Genomic DNA, 27,447 nt, shown 5'->3' with positions numbered 1-27,447 from the left:
TTGATTGCCTGACTCTGCAACTTCAATATTCTTTTAAAATAAACTGTAAACATAGTTTTTCCAGGTTTTTTTTTTTAAAAAAAACAAGTATGGGTATAAAAGTATTCAAATAGCTTGTGATTAGAGTCGGATTCTATCCTACAATCAATTGTGCTAACAGAATATACATATGTGTGTATCTATGTATTTATATATACTACCAACTTTTATTCTTGTATGTGGACCTAGAGCTCTGTAATGATGTCACAAATTCCTGCTCAGTAGGGGAATACAGAATCTCAAGAGTTTTGGGAATTTGAAATATTTAATACTTTTTGTGCAAATTTTCAAATGTCCCCAAAAGAACCCTTCCTACTAATTTTAGATTTTGGCCCCTTGTTACAACATGGCTTTATTCAAGTCATCATTCTAATTTTTATGGCCATAACAAATACAAACCCCTACATTTGAACAACAGACTAGAATTTAATTTAGATTGATCTCCATTATTATGTGCCTGTTTTTCAATAATTTTGACTGTGTACCTTATGAGAATAAGTTTCATGTAATAACAGGCATACATTACAACAATATTTTGCAGTCCTCCATTAGATCACGATCACTGTACAAACAGTTGAACTTTGTAAACACATTTACGATTATGATATTAATGTGCTTGCTGTGACTGGTGAGAAATGCCATTTTGCAATGAGAAAATCAAGGCACAAACAGTTCAGCAATTTTCAGAAGAATATGCAATAACTTTTAGCAGGTATATAAACCACAGATCCTCTCATTCCTCTTACAAGACAAACATTCTACACACATTTACTGACCTGTGTATGTTGACACCCTTAGCATAACCTTACTAATTCAATGGCACAGAGAAAAAGAAAAAAAAAAGCGCTTAATACTTATTTTGATAGATTTATATAAATATTCCATCATAAATTCCAAAACCTATTTGAAGACAGTTAAGTGAAGAACTGTACTAGAAGGAATTTTGTCTAAGCATCATAAAATGAACACTTAATAGCAACCACAAAAACACACGCTTCTAAGAAGTGATTCAGAGGCAGAAACTGTGGGCAAACTGGATTCTTGCAAAAAGAGAACAGTGTTATTTCTAATGCTCATTTTCTAAGTAACAGAAATAAGTAAAAATCTGTGTTAATTCTATGTTACAAAATAAACCTTTATTATATTTAAAACTTTTTATTTTGTGGAGTTTTTTTATATTTTTCTTTAGAGTCAATCCACGTTTTATATTTATTTTTCCTAAGGGTAAGCTATATTATATTAAGGCATTACTACAGAGGAAGTTGCTGCCTATATTTTTTTTTAGGTAATACTGGGGGGAAAAATCAGTCTACAAAGAATGAAAACATTTCAATATTTCTCTTTACATTCTCTACATCTGTTTTAATCCATTTTTGCTTGTCTCATCTTTTTTGTATTCCTGGGTACTCCCATACTATGCTATGCACATGCCTTTTTCCTTTAATTACTTTTTGTACTTACTTGTTCATCCACACTTTTACTGCCTGTTGCTAAGCAACATGCATAACATTAGGACATACATTCATTTATCTTTGAACACGATCTATTCCCTATTTGTATCATTCTTTTCCAATACTTTATCCCATTCAATGTTGTTGATTTCCACATTTTTTCCCACCTTGTTCAGAGTAACTTGTCTAAGAATATCCACACAATTTTAAAAATAATTCCTAAACAGCCAATATAATTTTAATACTCAATGTTTCTGCTCTTTTTTCATTTTTATCTCTATCCAACTAAAAAAAAAAGAAAAAACAACCAAAAAAAAACCAACCCAACAAAGTAGAAAATGTTCTGTATGAAGACATGTATCTGTTAACTTGGGCAGGGGTATGAAGTAAAGAACAGAAGAGAGAGAAAGGCTACCAAAAATGGACTTGTAGGAAGGGCAAAAGATGACATGAGTTAATAGCTAAGATGTACCTTGTTTCATAAGTATGGTGGGGTCTTGGAGGTAGAAAAGAGTGTGAATTTCATGTAGTTAAGACAAAGGAGCAAATGTTGGACTTAAAACACAGAATGCCTTGGATAAACCAATTAGTTCAGCACTTAGGAAATGGAAGGATTTGGTCCTATATGTTTCCTGAAAGCTACGAAGAACAGGAAACAGGTTAACTTTAGCAAGCTTTCTCTGAAAGACTTTTAAGACTTACTATATAGATATCACAGCTGTCTACTTTTAAGAGTTCATATTAACATTAAAAATCAAAAAACCTTCATTATAAACTACTACAGAATATGAAAAATTCAACCACCTGTAATCCTTCAGCCTCCCATAACTCTGTTCATTTTTGTTGCCTTACATTCTTTCAGAGTCATGTAATATTTTCATAAATTCTCTTCAAAAAGCTAGACAGGGTTATGGCAGAGTAGGAAGGGGTTAACAATGTCCTAAGGAATTAGCCTTGCCAAATAACAGATGCTGTTAGCATCAATCCAATTTTCTCTTTCAGAAAAAAAATTACTTACAGGAGCAGCAACAAGATGTTTAATGAGTAGAGAAATAATGAATCTAGACTTCTGTAGATTTGCCTCATCTACCTACCACAATAACTTGATTATTCAGTGACTTCTCACTTTAGAATACTTCCAGTTCTCTTCATGCTTCTCACCTTTTTCCTTGTTCAGCTCAGTAAGAAGCAGTATATGCCACAAACGACTGAAAAATTTATGTATTTAAAAGCTACATATATGTAGGATATGAGAAAATACAGGTTTAACATTTAACCTACTTCTATTTCTCAGAATGAATAAATAGCATGTTTTCTGCCTGTGCTGGAAAACAACACATGTTGCTAAAATTTTAAGTTCTAGAAACTTGGAATTATTTAGAGTTTTATTTGTTTACAGTTTGGTTGAGATTGGCTAATGTATTAAAAATAATTAAGGCAGGATAGACAGAAACTGTGAATACATAAGACTTACTTCCCTAGAAAACCAGAACAGCATGTGGTGAAATAAAAACCAGAAATATTATTGATCAAATTTGCTATATAGAATAAAAACTCAATGTCTTCCTACTCCAGAGTAGGCAGCGTGTTGCAGCTCATTTCAGCTACCCATTTTTTAGTCTTTCTTCTACATGTCAGCACATACACAATCCCTTCAAAAGGCCTCTAACTTTGCACTGAACTGTACAATAAAGACTGACCTCTTGAATCAAAACCATATTCCAGCAATAACAGAAGTATTCTGTACCCCTCTGTGAAAGCACGCCAAACGGCACCATCATCAAGCAATGCACATGTATATGTATACACATCAAGCAAAGATGTGTATACAACGACAGTTGTATGATGGGTTATCTTTGAATCGCTCTTGTGACACAAAGCAGAAAGCTTTATTCTTTGTCATGGAACTTTATCCAGTTTTCCCATTTACTCCAAAATCTTGTTCCATATTATACATGTCTTCATAGGACTAAGAAACATTAAAAGGGGTGAGGAGGAAGGAAGGAGAAATATCAATATAACAATTTCTCTTATGATTTTCTTTAATGTATGGTATCATTCATATGCAAGCATGATTTAGTCCATGATCTATTGAATGCTGTCCTTTCCCCAAGTTTTCAATGAATCTATAATGTCAACAAACTTCAAATAAAGCATCTTACTTTCCCCATTTTATATGTTAGGCCTCTGGCACTTTATAAAAAAGCACATATGTAAGCACATATTACTTATTTCTCTGCAATCTGCTTAAATAGAAATTTCTTTTTTTTCACACTATTTTGCATTGTTTCACTTAAGCATTTGCCAATTTGTCTTTGCTGTGTACATGAGGATGGCATCTCAAACTAAGATAAACATGTACTTTTCTTCATTGTTATTCCCTGCAAGGCCAGCCCTGCCTATACTGGCCAACAAACTCTCCTAGACCATCAGAAACTATTGTCAGCACCAGTCTCAGCAAACAAGACAACCAGATCAGAGACCCTATATCTCTCTGGTCACCAAAGGTAAACCACAGTTCCTGGCTGTGGCTGGGCATCTGCCACTTTCCTGAAGTTTCAGGTAAAACCAGTTTAACCTGAATGACCTAAAGACTATCACAGATGCTTTATGATTCCCCTTTAAAGCTGCAATAATGGATAACAGTTCCTTCAACATCTGAAGTATGTTATGCTGTCAAGACATATGAAAGAGTTCATATCAGACTAGGTGTCTGCATATGGTATCTTATTACATCGCAAGGTCATGCAAATTTTAAAATGGAATAACCTTATATGCACTAAATAAGCAGCAAAGGTATATATGTCCCTCTGTAGGCTCCCTTATACCTCAAGTTCAGCAAGATAACATTATTTCAATTCATGCCAATATTAAATTGAGAAAATCATAATCATGTTTTATAAATAGATTAAAAACATTTTATAAATTTTTATGGGATTGCCACCAGATTTCTTGACAATTATTAACTGAGTTCTGGACTTAAATTAGCATTTGTTGCTAACAAAAACTATATTAACTGAAGTACAGAAAGAACTTATTTCCAACTTCTATGGAGATACTTATGTTTTCCACTCCTAAAAGTGAAAGTATAAAACAATATAAAAGGCAAAAATTTCCAAACTATTACAAGCCATTAGTATGGAGAAAAGTTAACATGTAAGAACAGTATTTTCCACATCCATTAAATTCTAACTACTAACACTGCTTGGGGGAAATCAATGTTCTCTGAACACCAATATTAGCCACTCGACTTCAGAAGCTTTAGCCAATAAAATTTATACCCTCCTCAGCTATCTTTAGGCATATATGTGAAGTATGACTATCGTTTACTTTTTTTTCTAAATGAAGGACATCAGCCAATGCAAAAGGAAATTCACTACCAGAAAGGGGGAGACTCTGAAAAGTTTCCAATCTTGAACAGTCTGGATTTTAAGGTATGAAAAACAGAGGAATGAGTCTACAAAACAGAACAGCTGTTCTGCATACATATGTGAAAGTAAGCATGACACACATTTACTAAGATCAGTCCTCAGAAAAAAGAACAATACTAAAGTGAGGGTTGGAGAACAAAGTAGTCAACAACAGTCTTGTTAATTAAATGCACCAGTGACTCCTCACTGATCTTTTTTACTAGATGACTTCAGACAAGACTCCATTTGAAGTGTTTATGTAGCACAGTTTGTCAGCCTGAAAAAGTTAGGCTGAAGAATTTATTAACCTTCCAACATAACAAGCCAGGAGGAAAAGAATAAATAGTTGAATTAATTCTTTCAAATGAAACATAACATGCCCTTTAAAATTACACTAAAATGGTTACATTAAAAAAAAAGTTATTTTACACTACAGAATTAATGTAAGGAAATTATTAGGTCCTTAAATTGGAATGACACTCATGCTTAAAAATTCTAGTCATAGCATATTATGTATGTATATGCATAAGCAGAAAACAATGCCACTATGTACTTATATTCACTTAGGTGAAGAGTTAACATTGCATTTGGCATTGTAGCACATGTACCACACTAATGTTACTCATGGGAAAAAAAATCCAGCTGATAAAGATCAATAAAAGGAGGAAGAAGATATGCTGCCAAGTTTGTGATTTAGATGTGTAAGAAAAACAGCTTAGTATTTAATAGATGAAACAAGAGACATTGTCAGTTACAGTAGAGAATACAAATCAAAACTATCTTTCAAGAAAACAAGAGCTGTTCATTTACCCATTTCCCAAAATTATGATTCCAAAAGAGATTAATAGTACTAAAAGTTAATAATCAGGGGATAAAGACACACACAGAAAACACAGTTGACAGGCTGACTGGGAATATAAAAAGAAAATACATCTTTAATACAAGATAGTTATAAAAGGATAATTATTTTTGCTTTGCTTAATGTACTTATCCGCTAAATTACAGAGACCATTGATTGATTTCTTAACACTAAAACTGCATTCTAAGCATGGAATTGGCTTACTTTCAGCAAAGACTCATAACTGGTGTGGAGAATAAGACTTCAAATTGTGAAGGACTTGAAATAATTTCTTCATCTTTTTCTTCAGGCTATTCAGCAATATGGAGCAATGGGTTACTGTGATAGGAAGATGAATTTGTTCCCCTGTGCTTTTTCGAGTGCAAGAAATATGACCTCTGCATGTGTTTGAGCAACCCCAGGAATGTACTCCACTGCTTGCAAAGTGAACATGTATTCTGATGCCTTCTATCTACATAATTCTGAAAACAGGTTTTCAATATGCAGTCAATCAGGTAATTGATTGAAACATCATAAGTTTGCAATTCCCAAGCCAAACCTTTCATAATTCCTGTAAGATTTAAACATTTAACCAAACTCTGTAAAGAAAACACTTTAACTGGTATATGAGACTCCACAGTGGATAAAAACCACAACACTATCTAGCTAGGAAGCCTTGATGAATTCTAGATTGTTAGCATAAATTTGGAATTGGAGAAGGAAAAGAGGAGGGGAATCTCTTCTTCTGAGCTAACCAACAGTCTGGATATCAGCATCATTCTTTAAAGCACTAAAGCCTATTAGTACCTGATTATCGGAGGAAAACATCCTGAAACAGAAACAACCACAATACAAATTGTTGAACAAATTTCTCAGACATTTAGTGTTTGTTAAATATATGTAAGGATTTGGAGTAGATTGAATGGATCTGTGATACTCATACAGCATTTCCCATGTTGAGATGGAAAGATTATGTCATGACAAGTACTGCAAAGAGAGGACGTAGAGCATTGGTAGTACATTAGATTCCAACAAAAGCTTCTTCTGCTCATTTTGTCTGGTTAATATCTGCCTGAAACCAAATATAAAATAATAATAAAATAATATTATGGATACAATGTCATGGATTATATAATATGAATTATAATAATTATAACTAAAATTATAATAAATGAGGTCATATCATGTTCCTCAGATACCATATGATGATAGAATTGGAATCTTACACCTTCAACAGCCTTGCCCAGGCTGTGAAAATAAAGAAAAAGTATTGATTTAGAACAGTATATGTTAATGCAGAGAATGAAATTACAGCTGTTGTACAATTCTAGGATACAGAACTTGGACAGGCACAGTTCCGGGTTGAAATGGAACTATGAGGCTTTTATGGGAAATTTAATAGTTTGAATGATTGAAAAGTTTCTAAAAAGTATGACATGATTCCTAGGAAAATTAATGTTGCTCTACAGAAATATGGAAATAACAATAACGTATCTGCAAATAAATGGCTTCCTCCCCCATTACTTGCCTAACACCATGAGTGTCATCAGATGTTCCAAAGAATAATTTTGGAGTACTTTACTCACTAACAAGTTTTTTGTCCTATTCCTACTTAATAATCAACACAGACAAAGAAAGGAAAATTAAAAAAGCTGTGAATTCATAGAGAAGGGGTGGGATGGGATGAAATAACTTCAAATTATATAAGAGTCCAGAAACCAAAGACCAATGAGGTGAGAAATTGCCATAGAAGATCTTTTTTTTTTTGCAAAAGAAAAGAGAATTTAGTGTAAATCAATTACCTTTCCTGCAAGTGCTACAGTACACAAACACAGAGTGAAGAAATCTGAAGCCACAATTTCTGGTCACGTCTGAGAGAAGGAAGTCTAGAGTGGGGTAATTAAGGTCTTTTCACAGAAAGCTCTTTTCAAGCAAAATAATAACACAAGAGGGTATGTTTCTCCTGAATATATGGCAGGTAAGTACTGTGAACGCTCAAGGATGTTATTAACAAAGGAACCTAAACGGCCAACATTTTCTTTGGAATATCTAAAAATTGCTCACAATGAGAGGAAATGGAATCCTCTTAACTCTACTGAATCAATGGTGTGAACAAAGCTTTCTCTGTACCAGCTCTCTGGGAATTACATTGAAGCTCTGTGTGAAGGCCACATATGTTCTTTCTTATGTTTAGAAGCCCTGTATTTCTAAAAGAAAAAACAAGGCATACAGACTGCAAATCCATGGAGAGATAGAAATGGTATTTTGCTAAGTATTTGTATATCGTCTAGTGCAGTGTGAGACTGTAGTCATCAGTTAAGTTGCTTAAGTGCTACTGAATATCCTGTGACTTCTGAGGTTCTTGTGCTGTAACAGAGATCATAGAAGTACAGAATCATGCAAAGCTCTGGGTTGCAAGGGAGCTCCAGATATCACCCGGTCATGTTGAAAGCAGGGCCTTAGATGAGGCTATCCAGGGCCCTCTCTGTCAAGCTGAGCCTTGAATATCTCCAGGAAGAGAGGTTCCACCACTTCTCTGTGTAAGTTATTACAATGTTAATTCTCCTCAACATGAAGATTTTTTTCTCCCATATTCAGACAGAATTTCTCCTGACACAACTTGCACACTTTGCTTCTTGTCATGGTACATCGCTGTGCTATGCAAGGTCCTTTTTTATAACTGTATGAATGTGTGTACCAAAGACTTCTCTTTTGTAGCATCATGGATACACCAAAACACAAGATGCAGCATATGCTCGAGGGTTTCTGTAATCTTATTTTTTTCTATAATTCCACAATTAAAAGGGAATCTTATCTTGTAATGAAATTTATTTTAAGAGAATTTGCAAAATATACAAAAGACTTGGGGGAAAAAATCAGTGGAAACATTTTAAAAATTCATAAATCATATTAGACTATTAAATCTTTCGGGATTTATGGCATTATGATTTTCAAACTTCTGAGGAAAACACTGCAACAAAAGAATACAATAACTATAAATCACATTAAACAAATAATTCTGAGCTAATGATTCTTGATTTCCAGTAGATTTGAATCCTATGATTGACTGATTTTATAGTCTATAATGAAATCTTTGTCTGAAGCTTCTCCATAATTGAGCCTTTATAAGGTCTTGCTTCTATATAGGGTCTATGATGCTTGTTAAGAATAATTAACTCACATAACAGCCCCCACATCTGCTGGAGGCACGTACAGTATCTCTCTTCTTCTTTGGTCACCTTTTTTTTATGAAATTTGCAGAAATCCAATTATTGACTTGATCTCATCTCTTTGTGACATTTCACTGAATCCAGTCTGTAACTTCCAAAGGTATCAGTGAGAGGACACCCATTAACCTACAGGCCTTAGAAGAAGCCAGTCAAAAAACTCACAGGAATTCTTGTAAAGCTGAAACAAGAAAACTTTTATAAACTTTGTCCAATTCAGTAATATAACACAATCCATCAATTAAATGCTATTAATAGTATGTTATCCTTAATTTAAACAGAATGTTAAAGATGAAGTAAAGGGACAGTATGCAGCTATATCATAAACAGAACACACTGCCAGTTAAAAGAGATAACTGCCAGTGAGAGCATATATTAGATCAAGTAATAACTTAGTCTGTCATGTTAAAAACAAGTGCTGTCATCTGGTATTTCTTTAATCTAGCTATTAAGTTAAGATGTAATATTACAATACCCTCTTTTCTATTGTACTGCAATTCTGAGGCTGATCAGTATCCTCAAAATGCAGCAGAAACTGCAAGAAAAAAAGAACAAAATCTAAACCTAAAGAAAAGCATCTAACAATTTGACAGAACGCTGTTCTTTAATTATGCTGCAGACTGGCTCATTTTTATTTTTGTTACAGTTTTTTTTCTAATACAAAGTGCCCCCAGACTTTGAAAACACTTCTTTGCAAAGAGTTATTGCTATTCATATTATTTACTATTCATATTATTCATACTATATTATTCTATTAGATTAATTCCTGATTTTGCCTCAGTCCTCAATAATACTGATAGACATTGGGCTGCCCAGTTCCCTACGTCAGAGGGCCACAACTGTGGGAACAGTGATTTTTGTATTTGAGGATGCTGAAATTGTAAAGGACCAGCTGTATGCACTCAAGTCCATGGGGCCTGATGGAATTCATCCCAGCGTACTAAAGAAGCTAGTGGATGGTATGGCGGGACCCTTCTCATCTATCAAAAGTCTTGGTTGTCTGGGGAGGTCCCTGCTGAATGGAAGCTAGCCAGTGTTATTCTAGTCTACAAAAAAGGCATGAGGGAAGACCCAGAGAACCACAACATGTTAGTCTGACCTCAGATCCTGGAAAAAATATGGAGAAGGTCATGCTGGATACTAGTGAAAGACATTTAAAGAATAATGCAATTATCAGGCACAGTGAACATAGGTTCACAAAGGGAAAGTCCCATTTAACTGATTTGTTATCTTTCTGTGATAAGATCACCTGCCTAGTGGATGGAGAAAAGAGGGTAGCTACAGTTTTTCTGGATTTTACTAAAGCTTTTGATATCATCCCCCATAGCTTTCTTCTGGCAAGTTGTCCAGCTGTGGGACAAACAGGTTTACAGTGTGCTGGGTGAAGAACCAAGATGAAGGGCAGAGCTCAGTATGAATGGGGCTACATCCGGCTGGTCACCAGCAGCATTCCTCAGGATTCCATTCTAGGGCTACTCCTATTCAATATGTTTATCAACAATCTGGATGCAGGAGTTGAATGCACCATTAGCAAGTTTGCTGATGATACCAAACTGAAAGGTGCTACTGACTCTCTTGAAGAACAGGAGGCCTTGCAGAGGGATCTGTATAGATTGAAGCATTGGGCTATGATTAAGAGGATGAAATTTAACAAGTCAAGGAAGCATTTCTTTACAAAGAGGGTGGTAAAACCCTGAAACAGGCTTCCAAGAGAGGAGGTCAATGCCCCAGGCCTGTAGTTTCCAAAAGGTGTTTGCACAATGCTCTTAATAACATGCTTTAACTTCTGGTCATCTCTAAATTGGTCAGGCAGTTGGACTAGATGATAGTTGTAGGTCCCTTCCAACAGGAACAGTCTTTTCTATTCTATCAATTGAAATAAAAAAAAACCTTCCAAACATATCTGGTTTTCAGTCTCTCAGCCTCAGCATACCTGAAAAATAACACTTCAAATAGAAGATGCAGTTTATTTGCAAAAAAATATTTTTTCTTAACACTGGAGAAAAATATATTTTTAATAAAAAGTATCTCTGAAAGAGTTTAAGGAACATTTTCCCCTTCGGGGTAGAGGTTCAATTTTGGATATAAATGAACATGAGTTGTTGTCAGCATATAATGGCTGTTTAATAGTTTATTTGAAACTAGTCTGGTGGGGTCTATCTTCTTTCCAGTTTCTGTCATCCAACGCAATTAAAAAATCATCAGCATCTGTGTAGGTAGCACCTGTAAAGAGACCACCAAACGGAATAAATATAAGCTACTGCTAAAAGAACTGATTCACATTTGAGGCATGCTGACAGATGAGAAAAGAGGTATCTGTGCTGCTATTACCCCAGATGTTATTCATAATAAAAAAAAAAAAAAAAATCTTCGATGTTGTGAATTTGGTCTATTTTATAGCTGCCACATTCTAGTATTTTTAATTATATGCCACAGTTTTATCCCATCTGAAAGAAAACATCTTTAAAAGAGAGCCCCGAGGATATGACCAGCTAAGCATTTATTGTGGCATTAATGCATTTTAATAAGTTGTATTACCATGGATGTACTATGGTAACTGACCATGTGCATATTTCTACTCCCTGGCAATGCAAAATAAAATCTATTCATGTCAGCTAAGAATGTTTCATGTTAAAACAATATACTCTGCACTTCAAGGACCACTGTAAGAAGGCCAGTATAAATGGCCGGAGTGACAACTAAAGAGGCATGAAGCAGTGACTTCCTTAAATTTGCTAAAATAATTGAAAATACTTGTTTGGACATATTCTAAAAAAAATGGGAAAAGCACAAGTTTTTAATTTAAATATGAATTTAATTTAAATTACTAACTTTAAAGAATATTTTAAGATTTATTAAATGTGGTATTTCTTCCCAATTTAGAAAAATGCATGTTGAGCTATTTAGAAGGAATAAGTATGTGAATGTATAGCATATTGTATAACACTCACATGCTAGGTTTGTTCTCAAACCTGCAGAAAATCCTCTGTGTGCTTATGTCAGTTGCTTTAGCACCCCACTTAGGCAGAACCTGGGACCCATACAGCCTAAACTGTGTATTGGTTCCCTGTGTAATGAATCATGAAATAGGTACTGCCTTGAAAAAGAACTTGTGTTAGGGTACAGCTTCTCAACATAAAAATAACTCAATTTGACTCTTAACCACCTGAACACCCTTTTTAGATTAATTAGGAAGATCTCCCTTTTTCTCCCAGTTCCTCTCTCTTATCTCACAGGGGTGAAACAGTGGGTATTGTAAGAGAGCTGCTGGATTTTTGTCCACCTCACCATGCCAGCTAAGGACAGGTAGGAGAATCTGTTGGATTATTTTTACTTTCTGTCTTCCTGGAGTGAGATACTGGTTACAGAAAAACATTCTTAACTCCAGTCCCTGATAGGAGATTGCTGAGCCAAGTGCTTTACAGTTTGATGTTCAGTCTAACTTACCATCTTCTTTTATGAGTTTTAGGGCAATGGTGTATTATTTGTGGGCATGGGACACATGCTTTTAACCCATGATTTAAAAAAAAAACAAAAAAAAGTACACACACTGATAAGCATGGGTAGACAAAAAATGGATCTTTTCTATTAGAGATGGTTCTCAAGAGATAAGGAAAAGACTTGTATAGGTGATGAAGTGTGATAAAATGAAAGGCTGCAAGATAGTTGCTTAAGAAACAAGAACAACAAAGGAATAAACTACTGCAGGCATCACCAGAGCTGGAATGACATTGTACTGTGTACTATGTTTCCATGGCAACGAGCCACTGGAAGATGAATGTCTCATATTTGCTGTGCTCTGCAGTACATGTCTATAAATCAAACTTGCATAAAAGAGCATAACATTTCTTCCACGGGGTGGCTCTGAAAAACAGGTTATTTTCTCATTACTATATAATTACAGAAAAGAAATACTAGACAATTAGGTCATTTTTTTGTATGGAAAGTACCAATACATACAAAAGTACTAGCATACCTCAAGCATGAGATCCTATCAATCTAAAGGCACAGCAGCATAAAATGCAGATCATGACTGCTGCCTTTTCTTCCTTAAAATCTGATTTATGTTTGGTAGCTTTAGAAACCGTACAAGACTTTTCTGCCCACTTTTGGCTTGTAAGACATTTTTCATCATTTATAGGTTCACTCACATTCACACGTGATCGGTTTTCCGCTTAATTCTGTCACTATTTCCATTATCATGGTCTAAGGATTTAGCATACAAATAGCCTATTTTTTCTAAACAAATGATACAGCTAAGAAAAATATATTCCCAGCAGCAGTAATTAATAATACTGTTTAATTCAAACATGACATCATATTCACAACAAGAAAGAAAAACAGTACTTGAAATATTTTTTTAAGAATTTGAAGCCCACTTTAAAAGACAAAATGTTCACTTACAGGCAGCCATTTATCACAAATTATTATTGCAAAGAACTTGTCACATTTCATATCCATGTAGCTACATGCAGCAGCATTATAATAAAGAAATTGTTCTGTGTGCTACCCATTGCAAAAAGCCCCACCATGTAAGAACATGTCTTCACATAATTATATTAGCAGGTACCTCTGTAACTCTGTGCCAAGAATGTTGAGGTTTTTATGGTGTGATGGCATTTTAATCAGGTGCACACCAGATGCATGAAAAGCACTTGAGCATTTTGTTCAGTATAACTGCAATATTATCTCAGAAACAATAAATGTTGTGCTACTCTTCAGGCAAGGTTATGGTAAGTTAAAACAATCAAATATAAACTGAAAACTCACCTCCATTTTGCAAAGTTTAGCAACAGCTAAGTGTGTGGTATTTTACAGACATTTATAGGAAAACAATCCCCCAAGAGAACAGAAATCTACATTAAATACTATTTTATCAGTTTGAGATGGAAATATATATATATATATATTCCATCCTATTCCCACGGCATAAAAAAAAAACAAAACCAAACCAAACAACAAAACCCCAAACCCACAAACTATACTTAAAAACACTACTGATTCTTTCTTTCATAAAATAGAGCATTTAACAACACTCCATCCTGAAGTTCTATTACCAATTCAAATTAATTCACTACATCTTTACATGTTTATAAAAGAATATATGATGTTAACATAAAGCAGAGGTATTAACTGTATTTTTCATAGCCCTGTATTCCAGTAAATACAATACAGCCATTGCTAATAACAGGCCACAGGCTCTGTACTGAGATTGTAAGGTCTGAGGACTGAGGCTAGTCAGACTTTGTCTGAACTTGCTTGACCTGCCTGGAGATTTTAATTGCTTTATCTGTTACAGCAGCTATTTTAAGGACTCGGTGGCTATGTCTAATTTGTTCTTCTTACCTTTATACAGTAAAAACATAGCTTTATAGAGACAATAGAAACAAGAATTTCTTCCACGTAAAATAAAATATTTATGAATTTAAGATTTTGATGTAGAGAAATAAAGACCAGAGGCCATTTGGTGTAAAGACACAGCATACAGAGTAGAAGAGTACAGGCATTGGAAGTTAAGATACAGGACACAGGCTAACACTGGAGGACCAAGACTATAAACAACTCACCAGCAGTCAAAGAAATGCAGACACAGGAGATGGACAAAATGGTTTTATGGAGAGAGCAAAGAAAAAGTACCTAAAATACATCATATGTGCCATATACACTAAATTTGGATGCAACATAGGCTTGCAGATCAACAAAGAAAGAGGAAGGTGCAAACTGTGTTAAAAAAAACATGAATACTATACTCCTTCAGGTGAAGAAGTCAAGAATAATGGCAATTCACCCTACCATGCCTGCCTTGAACCTATCAATCTCAGGACTGAGAGGGACAATAGAAGACTAACAACAGAAAAAGGAGTAGATATTAGGTGTATAACTGCATTGAGACTTTTTGTACCATAGTATTCTTTATTTTTCCTTTTTTTTTTCTGTTCTCCAATCTATACAAATAATAAATAAATCTATAACTAGACTGTTAAGATTTCAGTATATAGTAAAAATAAATATGGGCTTTATGTATTAGGGGTTTCTCCTTTGTAGGCATAAAAAGATTTTGAGCATAACAGTTGTTTACAACTAGGTTAGGAAAATAATCTCTTGTTTTTTAGCTTCTTACTACATTATATTAAACACTCTAGGACTACCTCAATATTAATAAAATATATGAATGATAAATTCAGGAATTCCATTTTCAAGTCTCAAGTTTGTTAAAATCAGTTCCACATGTATGGATGCCTCATTACGAGCATTTTTCACACCTACAAATCGAGTGTACTTGATCTGAAAGCTAAATGACTGCAGTGGGGCTATTCATTCTTAATGTAAATCAATTACTGATATTCTTATTTCCCTGTGTTCTCCATAGCTTGTATATACCTGTTTTCAATTTTATATTTAATAATATGATAAGAATTACACTCTATAGCAGAAAATGATTCCCTGCTCTCTATAATAAGTAGAGAAGCTAAGAATTATGCACGTACCTTTAACTTTTTACTACTTCCCTTTGCTTCCTTTTCCTTTTAGCCTTTGTGACACTAACTGCAGACTAATTAACTTATTCTGTACCATTTCTTTCATTTGAAGTATAAGAAAATAATACATGCAACCTTTCAAGTTAAATGAACCCATGACTTCCTGACATGGTTTGGAGACAGCATTTCCACCAAAGCAAAAATTTTATAAATAAACATTAAAACTCTTTTTCATATAAAAATGTCACAAAGCTCTGAAACATACCAATTAAGAGTGGTTGGGGCTTTTTCTTTTTTTTGTTTAACTATGTCACTATGTTTCACTTAAAATTTTGAATGCTTTTTTGAGTTGAACCTCCCAGCCTTCCCCAAAAATTGCACTATGTTTAACATCACAGTGATCACAGTGTACAAACTGCAATCCTTCCAGATAAAATTAAACCAAAAGATGTGCTCCCAGCATGCAGCCATGTTATTCCAATTTCTAGTTATCATTCAGGCTGCTGACCAGACCAGTATTAGCCCAAGTAAATTACAAAATGAATGGCATACACATACTGTATGACATAATTTCCCCAGCATAAATTTACTGTCCTCCACACCTGATCCCTATATGCTGTATTAATTGCTAAACATATCCTTTTAGAACTCACACCTGATCAGTCATGACACCTAAAGATGCTGAACATCTTACATATATATACATATTATCAATTATTTTACTCAACACAAAAGAAATGCCTTAAGACTATGTTCACTCCCAAAACTTAATATTTATCTCTGTACTAAAAAGAGGGAAGAACAAGAAATATATCTACAAATATGAAATTATGTACAGTCTGTTTTAGCACTCCATTGTGATATGGGACATGGATTTTGTGCCACAAATATGCTGAAACTTCTGACAAATGTCTACATCCAAAATATTTCCTCTGTCTTTCTTTTCATACAGTTTTAATCCAATGGTACAGCTCAATTCAGGACAAAAGTCTTAGTTCTATTTCCCTACATAAAGTTCAACATATACATCAGGAGTTAAAAGCAATATCCAAAAAGGATTGGTAGCTCAAAGAGGATTTGCTACTCTGATTCCAAATTACAGCTCTGAAGAGTTCCACACAGTTTTGGCCTGTCCAGTCCTAGAGAAAACCATATTGAACAATATATTTTTGCAATTTCTTCCAAGAGTAGCCAGAGAAACATGCAAACTTCTTCTTGAAAAAGCCATTTTTCTATGTTTCTTTTCAGGTACCATACCTTGGTCAGACATATGCAATCTTAAGCTTCATTTACTGGACCATGATATTTACATACTAATATGCTAGCATTAGAGCTTCTGCAGAATGTGATACGTCTTCCTTATGAGATACATATACCCTAGCATTTGGCTTAACTTCCCTTCATTTCTTAAATTTATCATGATTATACCTTAAATTGGAAATTGAGGAGTTTCATTGACAGAAAGATGGACCAAAACTTTTCAGAACTATTTTACACTAGGAACCCAAATCTGAATTTATTTTATAATTTTTCAAATGAGAAAGATAATGAAAAAATTATGTCAAAAAGAAAAATAAAACAATATGAACAGTAACTACATGTGGTTTTCTAACTTAAAAAGCATTCATATTCAATAAAAATTTTTTAATCACTGGACAGAAATACTGGGAGATTAGATCCCTTACAGAAGGATAACACCTCAGTTTTTCTATTAATTTCTTGACAATATACCAAAAAGTGATAGTAAAATCCCTAGGACATCAAGAAAAATGTACCAAGTAACTTTTAAAATCTTCTTAAAATAATTACTGTCCCCAAAATACATCACGTCTTTAGTGCAAAACCACAAGTTTATCACCTAAGACATTTGCCACTCTGCATTTCAATTTTGTTACTGTATGCCAGTGGCTTGAATGATGTACAGACCAGTTTCTGTTCTGTTATTATGCTTTGTACCATGACTCCAGATAACTGCAAAAAGGAAAACCAACCCTAAGTCCTACCCCACCTTTTAAAGATGATGCTTAGAAAGCTATCTGATGCCAGGTCTTAAAAAGTAAAGCATTTCTCTTCATGACTGAGTCACTTCCAAACAAACCATGCTCATTACAAAGAGTCATGTTTTGCAATGCAATATTTTACAAACAGTTTTAAAATAATGTTCACTGACAATTGCAGAAGATCAATTTTTTATGATCTGCAGATTACTCTCAAAACTTTATCCTTTCTCTTCTGAGCCAATCTCACCTTGCAAGAAATCCCACCACAACTGCCTTGCAATATGCACTACAGTTTAACTGAATTTTTCCAGAGACAGTTCTTGAATGCAGATTTTCTGAATACAGGAGGAGGAAAATGTAAAGGTAAGTAATTTTAGGCTTCTTAAGTAACAAATTGTTTTTTGTATCAGGTAATAGTTATTATTTTAATTATACCTATTGTTTTTATTATTTCTTATTGGACAAGTTCTATTTATTATATTATTTTTAAATATTATTTGTATTTATACTATTTATTATTAAAGGCACTGAAACAATAACATACTTAAGCTTCTATGTTCAGTTGTATTATAGAATCTAATAATACTTCAATTAAATGAAATATATACAAGAAAAATCAGCTATCCAGGAATAAGGACCTCTTTGTTAATCTTGCCTGAAGGCTTCAACTATGATTTTTTCAGGTAAGTTAAGAGAAATAGAATTGAAAGCTCTGTTGAAGTCTTCAAAAGTCAAAAAACCCTTTTAAATCAAGTTCAAGCAAGAGACAAAACAAAAAAAGTAAATTAAGGTTTTTTTTTTTTAAATTACTCAATACAATTATGTTTGTATGTGAGCTAATCAACTTACATTTCTGAAATTATTATACACTCTTTAAGCTACTGCATTTGAAAAATATTTAGGATGTCTACATTATGGACAAACAGTCTAAGAAAGATTTTATACTGACAATTCCTTTTTGCCACTGTGATTCCTGGTCAAAAGTACTGTGTCTACAACATCTACAACCCTCTTGTTTAAGTTTTAGTTTTAAAATTAGACATTTTGAATTGAAATTTTCAGATTTTTAAAACATAAAAAAATACACAAAATTACATTTAAAGCATTATTTTCAATGACATCTTAGTTACTGTGAGCATTGTGTTTTAAAAATTTTCTTTCACATAAAATTTCTCCTTCAGTTTATTCCTGCTGCTGACTTAAGATCATGAATACTTTATATTACAGCAATATCAATTGATCAGTCACTTTAGTTATGAATTCACTTTCAGATCCAACTGGAAAATAAAATATCTCAACCAGGACTATTGCAGATTGTGTGCAGCATGATAGCAAGACAAACAAAAGCACAGTGTTTGAAACAGTTCAGTCCTTTGAATAACTCACTAAAAATAACACTTCAAAAGCTACTTTTAGTTCATAGCAGAAAGCTGAGTGGATGCTTATCCTATCATCCCAACATCTGATCTGCCATATGTTTCACTTTCCCTCTTTTCAAGGACCTTAGTCCTATCTCAGGTTAGGAAGGAAAAAAGCAAAGGATCATTTGAATCTCCATCACCTCAGAGGCTCCTGATGAAGTTCTCTTTTTTTTTCAGTTTGTTGATGGGAGATCCTCTGCTGTCCAGCAGGAATGTAAAAGAATATTACCACATCTAATTCCCAACAAGAACAAGAAAATAATCCTTGTTGTTTTGGTTTCCCTTTTTTGGTCTATGAGAAGTAAAAAAAGATCTAGAGTCATCACCAGGGTCAGAAATCCATAAAATATGTGGCATAAATACGTGAGTGGAGATATAGGAGCACGAGTAACAGAGACATAATGAGAGGCAGTAACAGCAAGTAGGTAGGGTGAATGGCTAGAGATTTCTTTTAACAGCTGGTGGAGCTCATAGTGCAACAGACAATCCAGAGATACCACCTACAATGCCACAGCCTACTGACCTTGACTTTATTTGTAATAGTATCATCACAATGTTTGTTAGTCCAGTACTGTTGCTCTTTGCAGCATCCAGGACATCTCATCTTAATTTCTTTTTATTTCCTTCAGGTGTTCTGTTTTGCTTAATTGTTTTAGAATTAAATTAATATTCCTATTATTTAGAAGAAAGAAATGTATCTTGCACATCAAAAGCTGTAAATGTTTGCCTTGTTTCATTACTGTGTAACTGTGCAGTCTTCTTTGCACTCGTGAGATTTAAAAAGTTTTCAAATAATAGACCTAGTAAAATGTAAAATATGAAAACTCTGCAAAAAAAGTCAGTTCTTTCACCTCAAAAATATGTATGATTGTGATCTACTAATTATGAATACTTTTAATTATATAAATAAACACAAAAATAAAACTAAAAAGATAGTCTTCAAAGTTAGATCGTGGCCATACAAGCATTTCAATATAGTTTTTCTCACACGTTTTCTATACTTGAGTATAATGCTTCTGTTTACTTTCGTTTTTTTTCTTCTTGTTACCTGCCATCTCATGTTTCTTTGCACTGGAGAGAAACATGGACTTTTCTAAGTCAACAGCATTTGCATGCCATGGATAAAGATCCAGGCTGCATAAACAATCTATCTGGCATCACTCCCTGCAGTGAGAGAACTCTGAAATAATCTATAACTTCAGATATACATTCCTATGAAATTGATAATAAAATTTAATGTAAAACTAGATTGGTTATTCCTCCTGTATACTGTATTAAAGTTTTTACTTGTACATTTCTCTTATCCTTTTAACGAACTGAAAATGAAAGAAACTGAAATACAAACCTAGTTTGCAATTTCTTAATTGACCTTTTATTCTAAAATCAAAGTGAAACATTAACCATTAAGAAATAAAAATCTGCCCCCCAAGAGGTCAGGCCTCCCCATGAAACATGCAAAAATAGTGATATAAAAATTTTGCAGATTTTTTGGCAAAATATATCCCACTTCATCTCAATATTTAAACAAAAAGAAATGCTCTTTTCTCATAACCTACAATATGCTACTTTTAAACAATTTTGTTTTCCTTAGAAAGCAACATGACTGTATCCTGCAGGAATTTTTCTTTATCAAATAACATAACATAAGCTCTGCACTTACTTCTTTTCATTCATTCATATCCTATTCTTTCTGCAGTGGTTCAAATGCATAGCTCCTTCAGCTCCCTCTGCTGCCTCAATTCAAACCTTAAACTCCACCCTTAAGGATTTTGGGTATTTCCTTCCTTATTTCTTCTTGAAAGATCATGTATTAAGATCTGTTACAGTCTCTGTTTCCAGGATTACGGAGTCTTGCTGCTTTCAACTGCTAGGTTTGCTACGTGCACAATTTCTTTAATAACAGATGTTGCCTAAATATACTGAACTTACCTGCATGAACAGTTTTCCATTCAATTGGATAACTATGGAAGTGAAACCATAAAAACCAGTATGAGGTTTCCACTTATTTTTTTTCTCTTTCAGAGTAACATACGAGCTCAGAAAATTATAGCACACAATTTTCCTTTTATAGAATGACTCCTATAATAGAGTGCCGCCTATTCATTGATTTTGAGAGTTGGCAATTTATGTGCTACTAGAACAGGCTGTAAAGCTATCTTGACACATAAAAAGGTCATCCTAAAAAATATTCAAGCCATAATCTATCCTCATATCTTAGGTCACTGGGTTTTTTTTTGTTCAGGCATTCACATGTGGTTGCTCTCTGAAAAAAAAAAAACCTGAGTAAAATCTTTATCCTGAATTTGTTGCCTAAATTAAAGATTTACAAGTAATGGTATGGTTTAATGAACATGGGTTTTGGCATCAGTGCCAGAATAAAGAGAACTGACCTCCACAAGGCCCTTCAAATGTATTGATACAAATACTTGTGGGGCCATATGGCAAAAGGGATGAAGGAACTTATTGATAAAAGCAACCATATTTTTTTGCCACTTCATTTTTTATATGAATCATTTCTCCAATAAGACTTGCCACATGACCCCACAAACAGATGTATGGGCATAAGTGATAAGGTAAAGAACATTAAAAACCAAGCAGAACTGTATAAATGGAAGAATTGTTACATGAGATATTTATTGAACTGTGGTGTAAGACTCCAGTATTTACTCAAGTAAACTGGGCACAGTATCAAGAAACTGTTAGAACCTTTTTCATCACTTAACCAACTCGAACACTAAAAATGACATAACTTTTCTCTATCAGTAATCTATACTATGTTGCAATTAAAAACTGCTACTTGGAGAAGCAAGAATAAGCTCAGGTTAAATGTAACACAGAAGCACTAAAAATATTACAAAACTAAATGAAATCATATGACCCTTTTTCATATCCATGGTCAGCTCATTTATAGAACCCTAGAATCATTTAGGTTGAAAAAGAACATTAAGATCATGGAGTCCAACTTTAAACTTATCACTGCCAAGTCCACCACTAAACCATGTCCCCATAGGCCACATCTACACCACTTTTAAAAACCTCCAGGGATAGTGACTCTACCACTTCCCTGGACAGTGTGCTCCAATGCTAGACAAACTCTTCAGTGAGTAAGTTTTTCCTACTACCCGGTCTAAACCTTCCCTGGTACTACTTGAGTCTGTTTTCTCTTGTCCCATCACTTGTTACCTGGGAGAGAAGACTGACACACACCTTGATGCCACCTCCTTTCAGGAAGTTGTAGAGAGCAATAAGGTTTCCCACCAGCCTCCTTTTCTCCAGGCTAAACAACACCAGTTCCCTCAGCCACTCCTTAGAAAACTTGTTCTCTAAACCCTTCACCAGCTTTGCTGCCCTTCTCTGAACCCGCTCCAGCACCTCAATCTCTCTCTTGCAGTGAACCGAACACAGTATTTGTGGTGCAGCCTCAACAGCGCTAAGTACAGGGCGATGATCACTTCCCTGGCCCTCCTGGGCACACTATTTCTGATACAGGCCAGGATGCTGCTGTCCTTCTTGGCCATCTGGGCACAAGCTGGCTCACATTTAGACAGCTCTTGACCAACACCCCCCCAGGTCCTTTTCCACAGAGCAGTTTTCCAGCCAGTCTTCCCCTGCCTGTAGAATAGCATGGGGTTGCTGTGACCCCAGTGCAGGACTCAGCACTGAGCCTTGTTGAACCTCATATCACTGCATAGATTATTATTAATGTACATCCAGTTCTTCAAAACTCTTGGGAGTCTAGGCTTCAGATTTTTTAAATTTTTATGAAAAGGTGTAGGAGATATTACTGAATGTAACTGTTGGAACAAGTCCAGAGGAGGGCCACGAGGATGATCAGGGGACTGGAGCACCTCCTGCATGAAGACAGGCTGAGAAAGTTGGGGCTGCTCAGCCTGGAGAAGAGAAGGCTGCGTGGAGACCTCATAGCAGCCTTCCAGTATCTGAAGGGGGCCTATAGGGATGCTGAGGAGGGACTCTTCATTAGGGACTGTAGTAACAGGACAAGGGGTAACGGGTTAAAATGGAAACAGGGGAAGTTTAGATTGGATATAAGGAGGAAGTTCTTTCCTGTTAGGGTGGTGAGGCACTGGAATGGGCTGCCCAGGGAGGTTGTGAATGCTCCATCCCTGGCAGTGTTCAAGACCAGGTTGGACGAGGCCTTGGGTGATATGGTTTAGTGTGAGGTGTCCCTGCCCATGGCAGGGGGGTTGGAACTAGATGATCTTAAGGTCCTTTCCAACCCTATTCTATGATTCTATGAATCCATCTCCACCTGGAACACAGAAGATATACCACAGATGTTTTCCGCAGAAGTGGTAAATCTAAGCTCCTGCACAGTTTCCATTTTATAGCAATAGTATGTGATTTCACTACTCATAATAATATGATATTCTCATAATAATACATACTACACAACAGTATCATCTATAGCATTTAAGTAAGGAACTATTTTATTCTAATTAAAATAAAACCAACTCTTTTTCATTCAGTAAGCTCAGTATATATATAGTCCTAATAGAATCCTAAGCAATATCAAAATCCTAAACAAACATGCTTAAACAAACATGATTAACTCTATATAGATTGGAGGTCAACTACACACAAAAGAACAGTAATATTCAAAATTAATTGCTGGAGCACCAGCCCCCAGATTTGTTATTTCCTTTAAACAACAAAAGAACTTTCAATATTTGTATTGGAGACCAACTACTTCTTAAAGCCTAGTTTGATCAAAATTTGTTTGGTAAACCTGTCTAAAATAAAAACTTTAATAAAAAAAAGTAGAGAATAAAAAATTAGAAGGAAATGCAAAAATCTGTTTGCATCATACAGCTCCTGCAGCTATCCTGAAACCAACCCATTACAGCCTCACTTCATCTACTATGTATCTCCTTTACTGTATTTCCATTGGATCTTGCCTCACAATTTTATCTGATAGGAACACAGGAGTGACACATGTTGATTAGCATGTTACCAAGATTCACAAATAACCACTAATACTAGTGTGTTACTAAGTTTCATTAATAGTAGAAAAGCAAAAAGCTAAATGACATGATGAAAACAGAAACTGAATTAGGAGGTGGCCAAGAGATCACTGGAAACATTTGAACAATGCCAGGAACAGAAAGGGAGCATAGAGCTAAGAAAGGAGAGGTCCACTTTGGGTTACATTTGTACTGCTTGTTAGCATGATGGACTGCTCATGAGTCCAAACTCTTGCATTTATATTATTAGAATACAAAACTGCACACAGTTGCAGCCCTGGGACAACTCGCATGAGAGGAGACCACACATCAGCAGCTTCTAGAGCAACCTATGGACACTCTGTTCTGGAGAACAGACAAGCCAAACATGCCATGACCAGATAACTGAAGACTGCATGTTCCATTTGGCCTGCAACACTTTCCACATAGACTGCATCACACATACAAACAGACTAGGAAGTCCTTTTCAGAAAGCTTTGATAGGAAGAGCCAGAAGAGCAGCGGCAAGTTGTAAGCAGCCCTGAGCTCAGACTGCTCTTCTGTACTCTGGATGCTGTTGGCATCTTGTTCAGCAATAGATGCCAACCTACCAGTGTCCTGATATGAAGGTACAGAGTTGGGTCAGGGAAAACACTGGACGTTTTGAGGAGCTTGGCCTCCTAGGCACCGTGCAGAGAGTATTTTTAGTTAGATCTAAATGCAATGGTACCAGGAATGAAACTTCAGCTGGGGAAATGACATATTCTAATGACTGCTATTCCCGCAGTACCCTTTTCATCACAAACATTTAAAACTTGAATGCGCTAGCTGAACGGCTGTTGAAACATGAGATCATTTTAGATCAGTTCAAATAATTTTGGGGAAAAGAGGATCACTGAACCAAATTTCCAGAGGAAAAGAATGTTAGCCCCACAGACACAATTCCCAAAATGCTGCTAGCTCCAAGAAATTATTATTTTTATATGCTAATAAATAAATATACATACAGTATCAGTTCAACAATCTGCTTGGTCTCTATTTTCATGTTTTCCCAGCTACTTGTCTCAGAAGATTTAATTTTAAACAGTAGTAAGTTCAGAATCTCTCTGAATAACCACATAAAAGTAATATTTTAGAAAAAATAAAATCGAATTGTTATAACAAATTATTTTGAAAAAGCAAGTGGAGTAGGGAAGTGCTCAAATACTCAGGTCCCACCCTCTCCAGTAAAGAGTTCGTCAGTGACATCTAGTGGGTAAACTTAGTATTACCTTTACTTGAGAGAATAAATGAAAGCATGCCCCCCCCCCCAAAAGATACAGCAACAATTAACTACACATGCTTGATTGCAGTTGATGATGCTAAATAATTGTTGTTTTTACTGAAAAAAAAGTTAGTATATAGAGGAGTTGAGGAAACTTAAGTAATGTGTGCACACCATTCCCTATTTCTGAGAAAAGCTCTTGAAAATAGTCTCCTTGCCATGGTTGTTCTAGTGACTTCAAAGAAATACAAGAGCGTTTACTATAGTCTCGAATTTTAATAATCTTGGCAAAATAAAATGCCTAATAACGTACTTAAGAACCTCATGCTAACAATCAGCTTTTAGGAGTGTAACTTCTGCATCTGGTTCCTGCCTGGTGCACAAAAAGTTGTGTTTCTCAGGACTAGATTAAAAACTACCCAGACATTGAAAGGAACACTTAAAAGGCCTAGCCATCAGAAAAAAAAAAAAAAAAAAAAAAAAGGAGGCATGGCTGTGCCATAAACCACAGTTAGTTAAAGGTATGAGGAAAAGTATCTGTCTACGAAGGGATGTTCACAAAGAGTAGTCATTGGGCAAAGAGCAACAGCTGCTGGAATTAGGTCCACTTAAGGAGCTAGCAAAACCTAGTCACAGAATCAGTCCTGGAACAAACCTTTTTAATTAAATTTTGTGCAGCTGCACAGAAAAGATGGTCCACAGCCAGGTGGTCACAGCACTGCCTAGAGACATAGAAGGTGTGACTTGGCACATTTTCAGAAAGAAATAACTAAACCTGTACCTCCTTTCTTCCCAGAAGTCCTCCACTTCAATTCTCTTTCCAAAAAGAGCCATCAGTGACTTATGCACAGAACCTGCTCTTGTTTGAATGCCTTAAGCATGTCTTGAGTACTCCTACTGGAAGAAACATTCAGGGAATTTAACAGAACAGCTGGGTTTTTTTTTTTCATGAAGGTAAAAATAGACAGGAGAAGATAGATAAGGGGAAGCTGAGCATTTTTCAGATTCATAATTCAGCAGTTAAGAATCATTTCAGAAGTCTAAATTATTTTTAGACCTGGTGCCAGTTCATTGAGAAAATGTTTACTCACAGCTGAAGTGGATCAGAGATGACTACTTTCACATTTTAATAAAACATTTCTGTGGCTTTTACTTTAAATGATCATAGACAAAATTTTGTTTGTGACCTTGTTAAGACTATTTTCCTAAAATAAGGATTTAAGTAAAAAAAAGAAAATAAAAAAGGTAGTCATAAGTGGTCTTTGGGGAAGGAGATTGCTCAAACTGGAGAAGATGAATAATAATTTCGATGCTAAATATACTTTTTAGTAAGTTGGTCAAGCCTGTAAGCTTGTGTTGACATGCCATGAGAAAGTCAAACTTGGATCGAGCTGTATTTACTCTGAAATCTTTCATGTTCTTCATACTCCATCACTTGGAGTACTAGAGTAGAAATGCAACTTCCAGAATTACATGAAGCCATACAATTTATCCTGTATATTCTTGTGAGTATGCAACATATTATTTCTCTCAACAAACCCTTTTTTTACATACAGCTATAAATTTTTATTAGAGAATTAAAGACTAAAAATGCCCAACTGTTACTTGAAACCAAAAATGCCTAAATTTTTGAGAACAAATGTTTAATATTAGAACATGCAGTAGTTTCAAATCTCCTGACACCACTGAGTAAATAAATGGCATGTACCACTAACAGAAACCAAGAACTGATCAATAACAAGCTCAGTCAGTCACTTATTTTGTATATCTTGTATAAAATACATTATGAAATACATCACATATGAAATACAATGCATCCTTCTGCTCATCACAGCAAAGGTAGGGGTTTATTATCTTTTGAAATAAATAACTCCAGGAATCTGCAGTTATTTCTGTTCGCCAAACCTACAGTAATCCACTCCAATTAGTGTGGACCAGTCAGTACACAGAGTTCATGACAGTAAGATATCTATATAAGCTGGATCTTGAGAACATAAATGAAAAAATGTGTACACCTTTAAGTGTTTATAACCAAAAATTACTACAATACCTTTCAAGTACTCTCTGATTAAACAGCCTTTGTTATCTTTGTCACATGCTTGAAAAACCTACAGAAAGAAAGAGAGTTGCATTAAAAAACAGTAAATTCAACCAAATGCTGTTTTACTTTGAATAACTGCACATTTACTTTGAATAATTGAAAAACTAAAACAGGCACTTGCTGAATAAACCATACTAGTTAAAAAAAAACTACTGAAGATTAGTTGCATCTCTGTCAGAACTCCGTACATCTACTCTGTTGTAGTACTGAATATAGTCTGAGTCCATTTAATTTTAATTTTTAAATGTTTAAGTTA

At 34.8% G+C, this 27,447-nt stretch overlaps 1 protein-coding gene across 1 annotated transcript in view; it reads right to left on the bottom strand.

Moving 5' to 3' along the window:
* Positions 1-27,447, bottom strand: part of EFCAB11 (EF-hand calcium binding domain 11) — a 64,723-nt gene that overhangs the window by 36,192 nt on the left and 1,084 nt on the right. Inside the window, exons 2-4 of the mRNA XM_062637404.1 lie at positions 27,141-27,198; positions 19,562-19,665; positions 18,100-18,188 (exon numbers count right to left, since the gene is read on the bottom strand). Of these exons, the coding sequence (XP_062493388.1) occupies positions 18,100-18,188; positions 19,562-19,665; positions 27,141-27,198 (251 nt within the window). The remainder of the gene's footprint in view (positions 1-18,099; positions 18,189-19,561; positions 19,666-27,140; positions 27,199-27,447) is intronic.

Source organism: Pezoporus occidentalis, unplaced genomic scaffold (genome assembly GCF_034315485.1).
Source record: "Pezoporus occidentalis ecotype Australia unplaced genomic scaffold, CSIRO_AGI_Poc_V1 ctg115, whole genome shotgun sequence".
Lineage (NCBI taxonomy): Eukaryota > Metazoa > Chordata > Aves > Psittaciformes > Psittacidae > Pezoporus > Pezoporus occidentalis.
The sequence above is the reverse complement of the archived record's forward strand: the minus strand, read 5'-3'. Positions and strand labels throughout refer to the sequence as shown.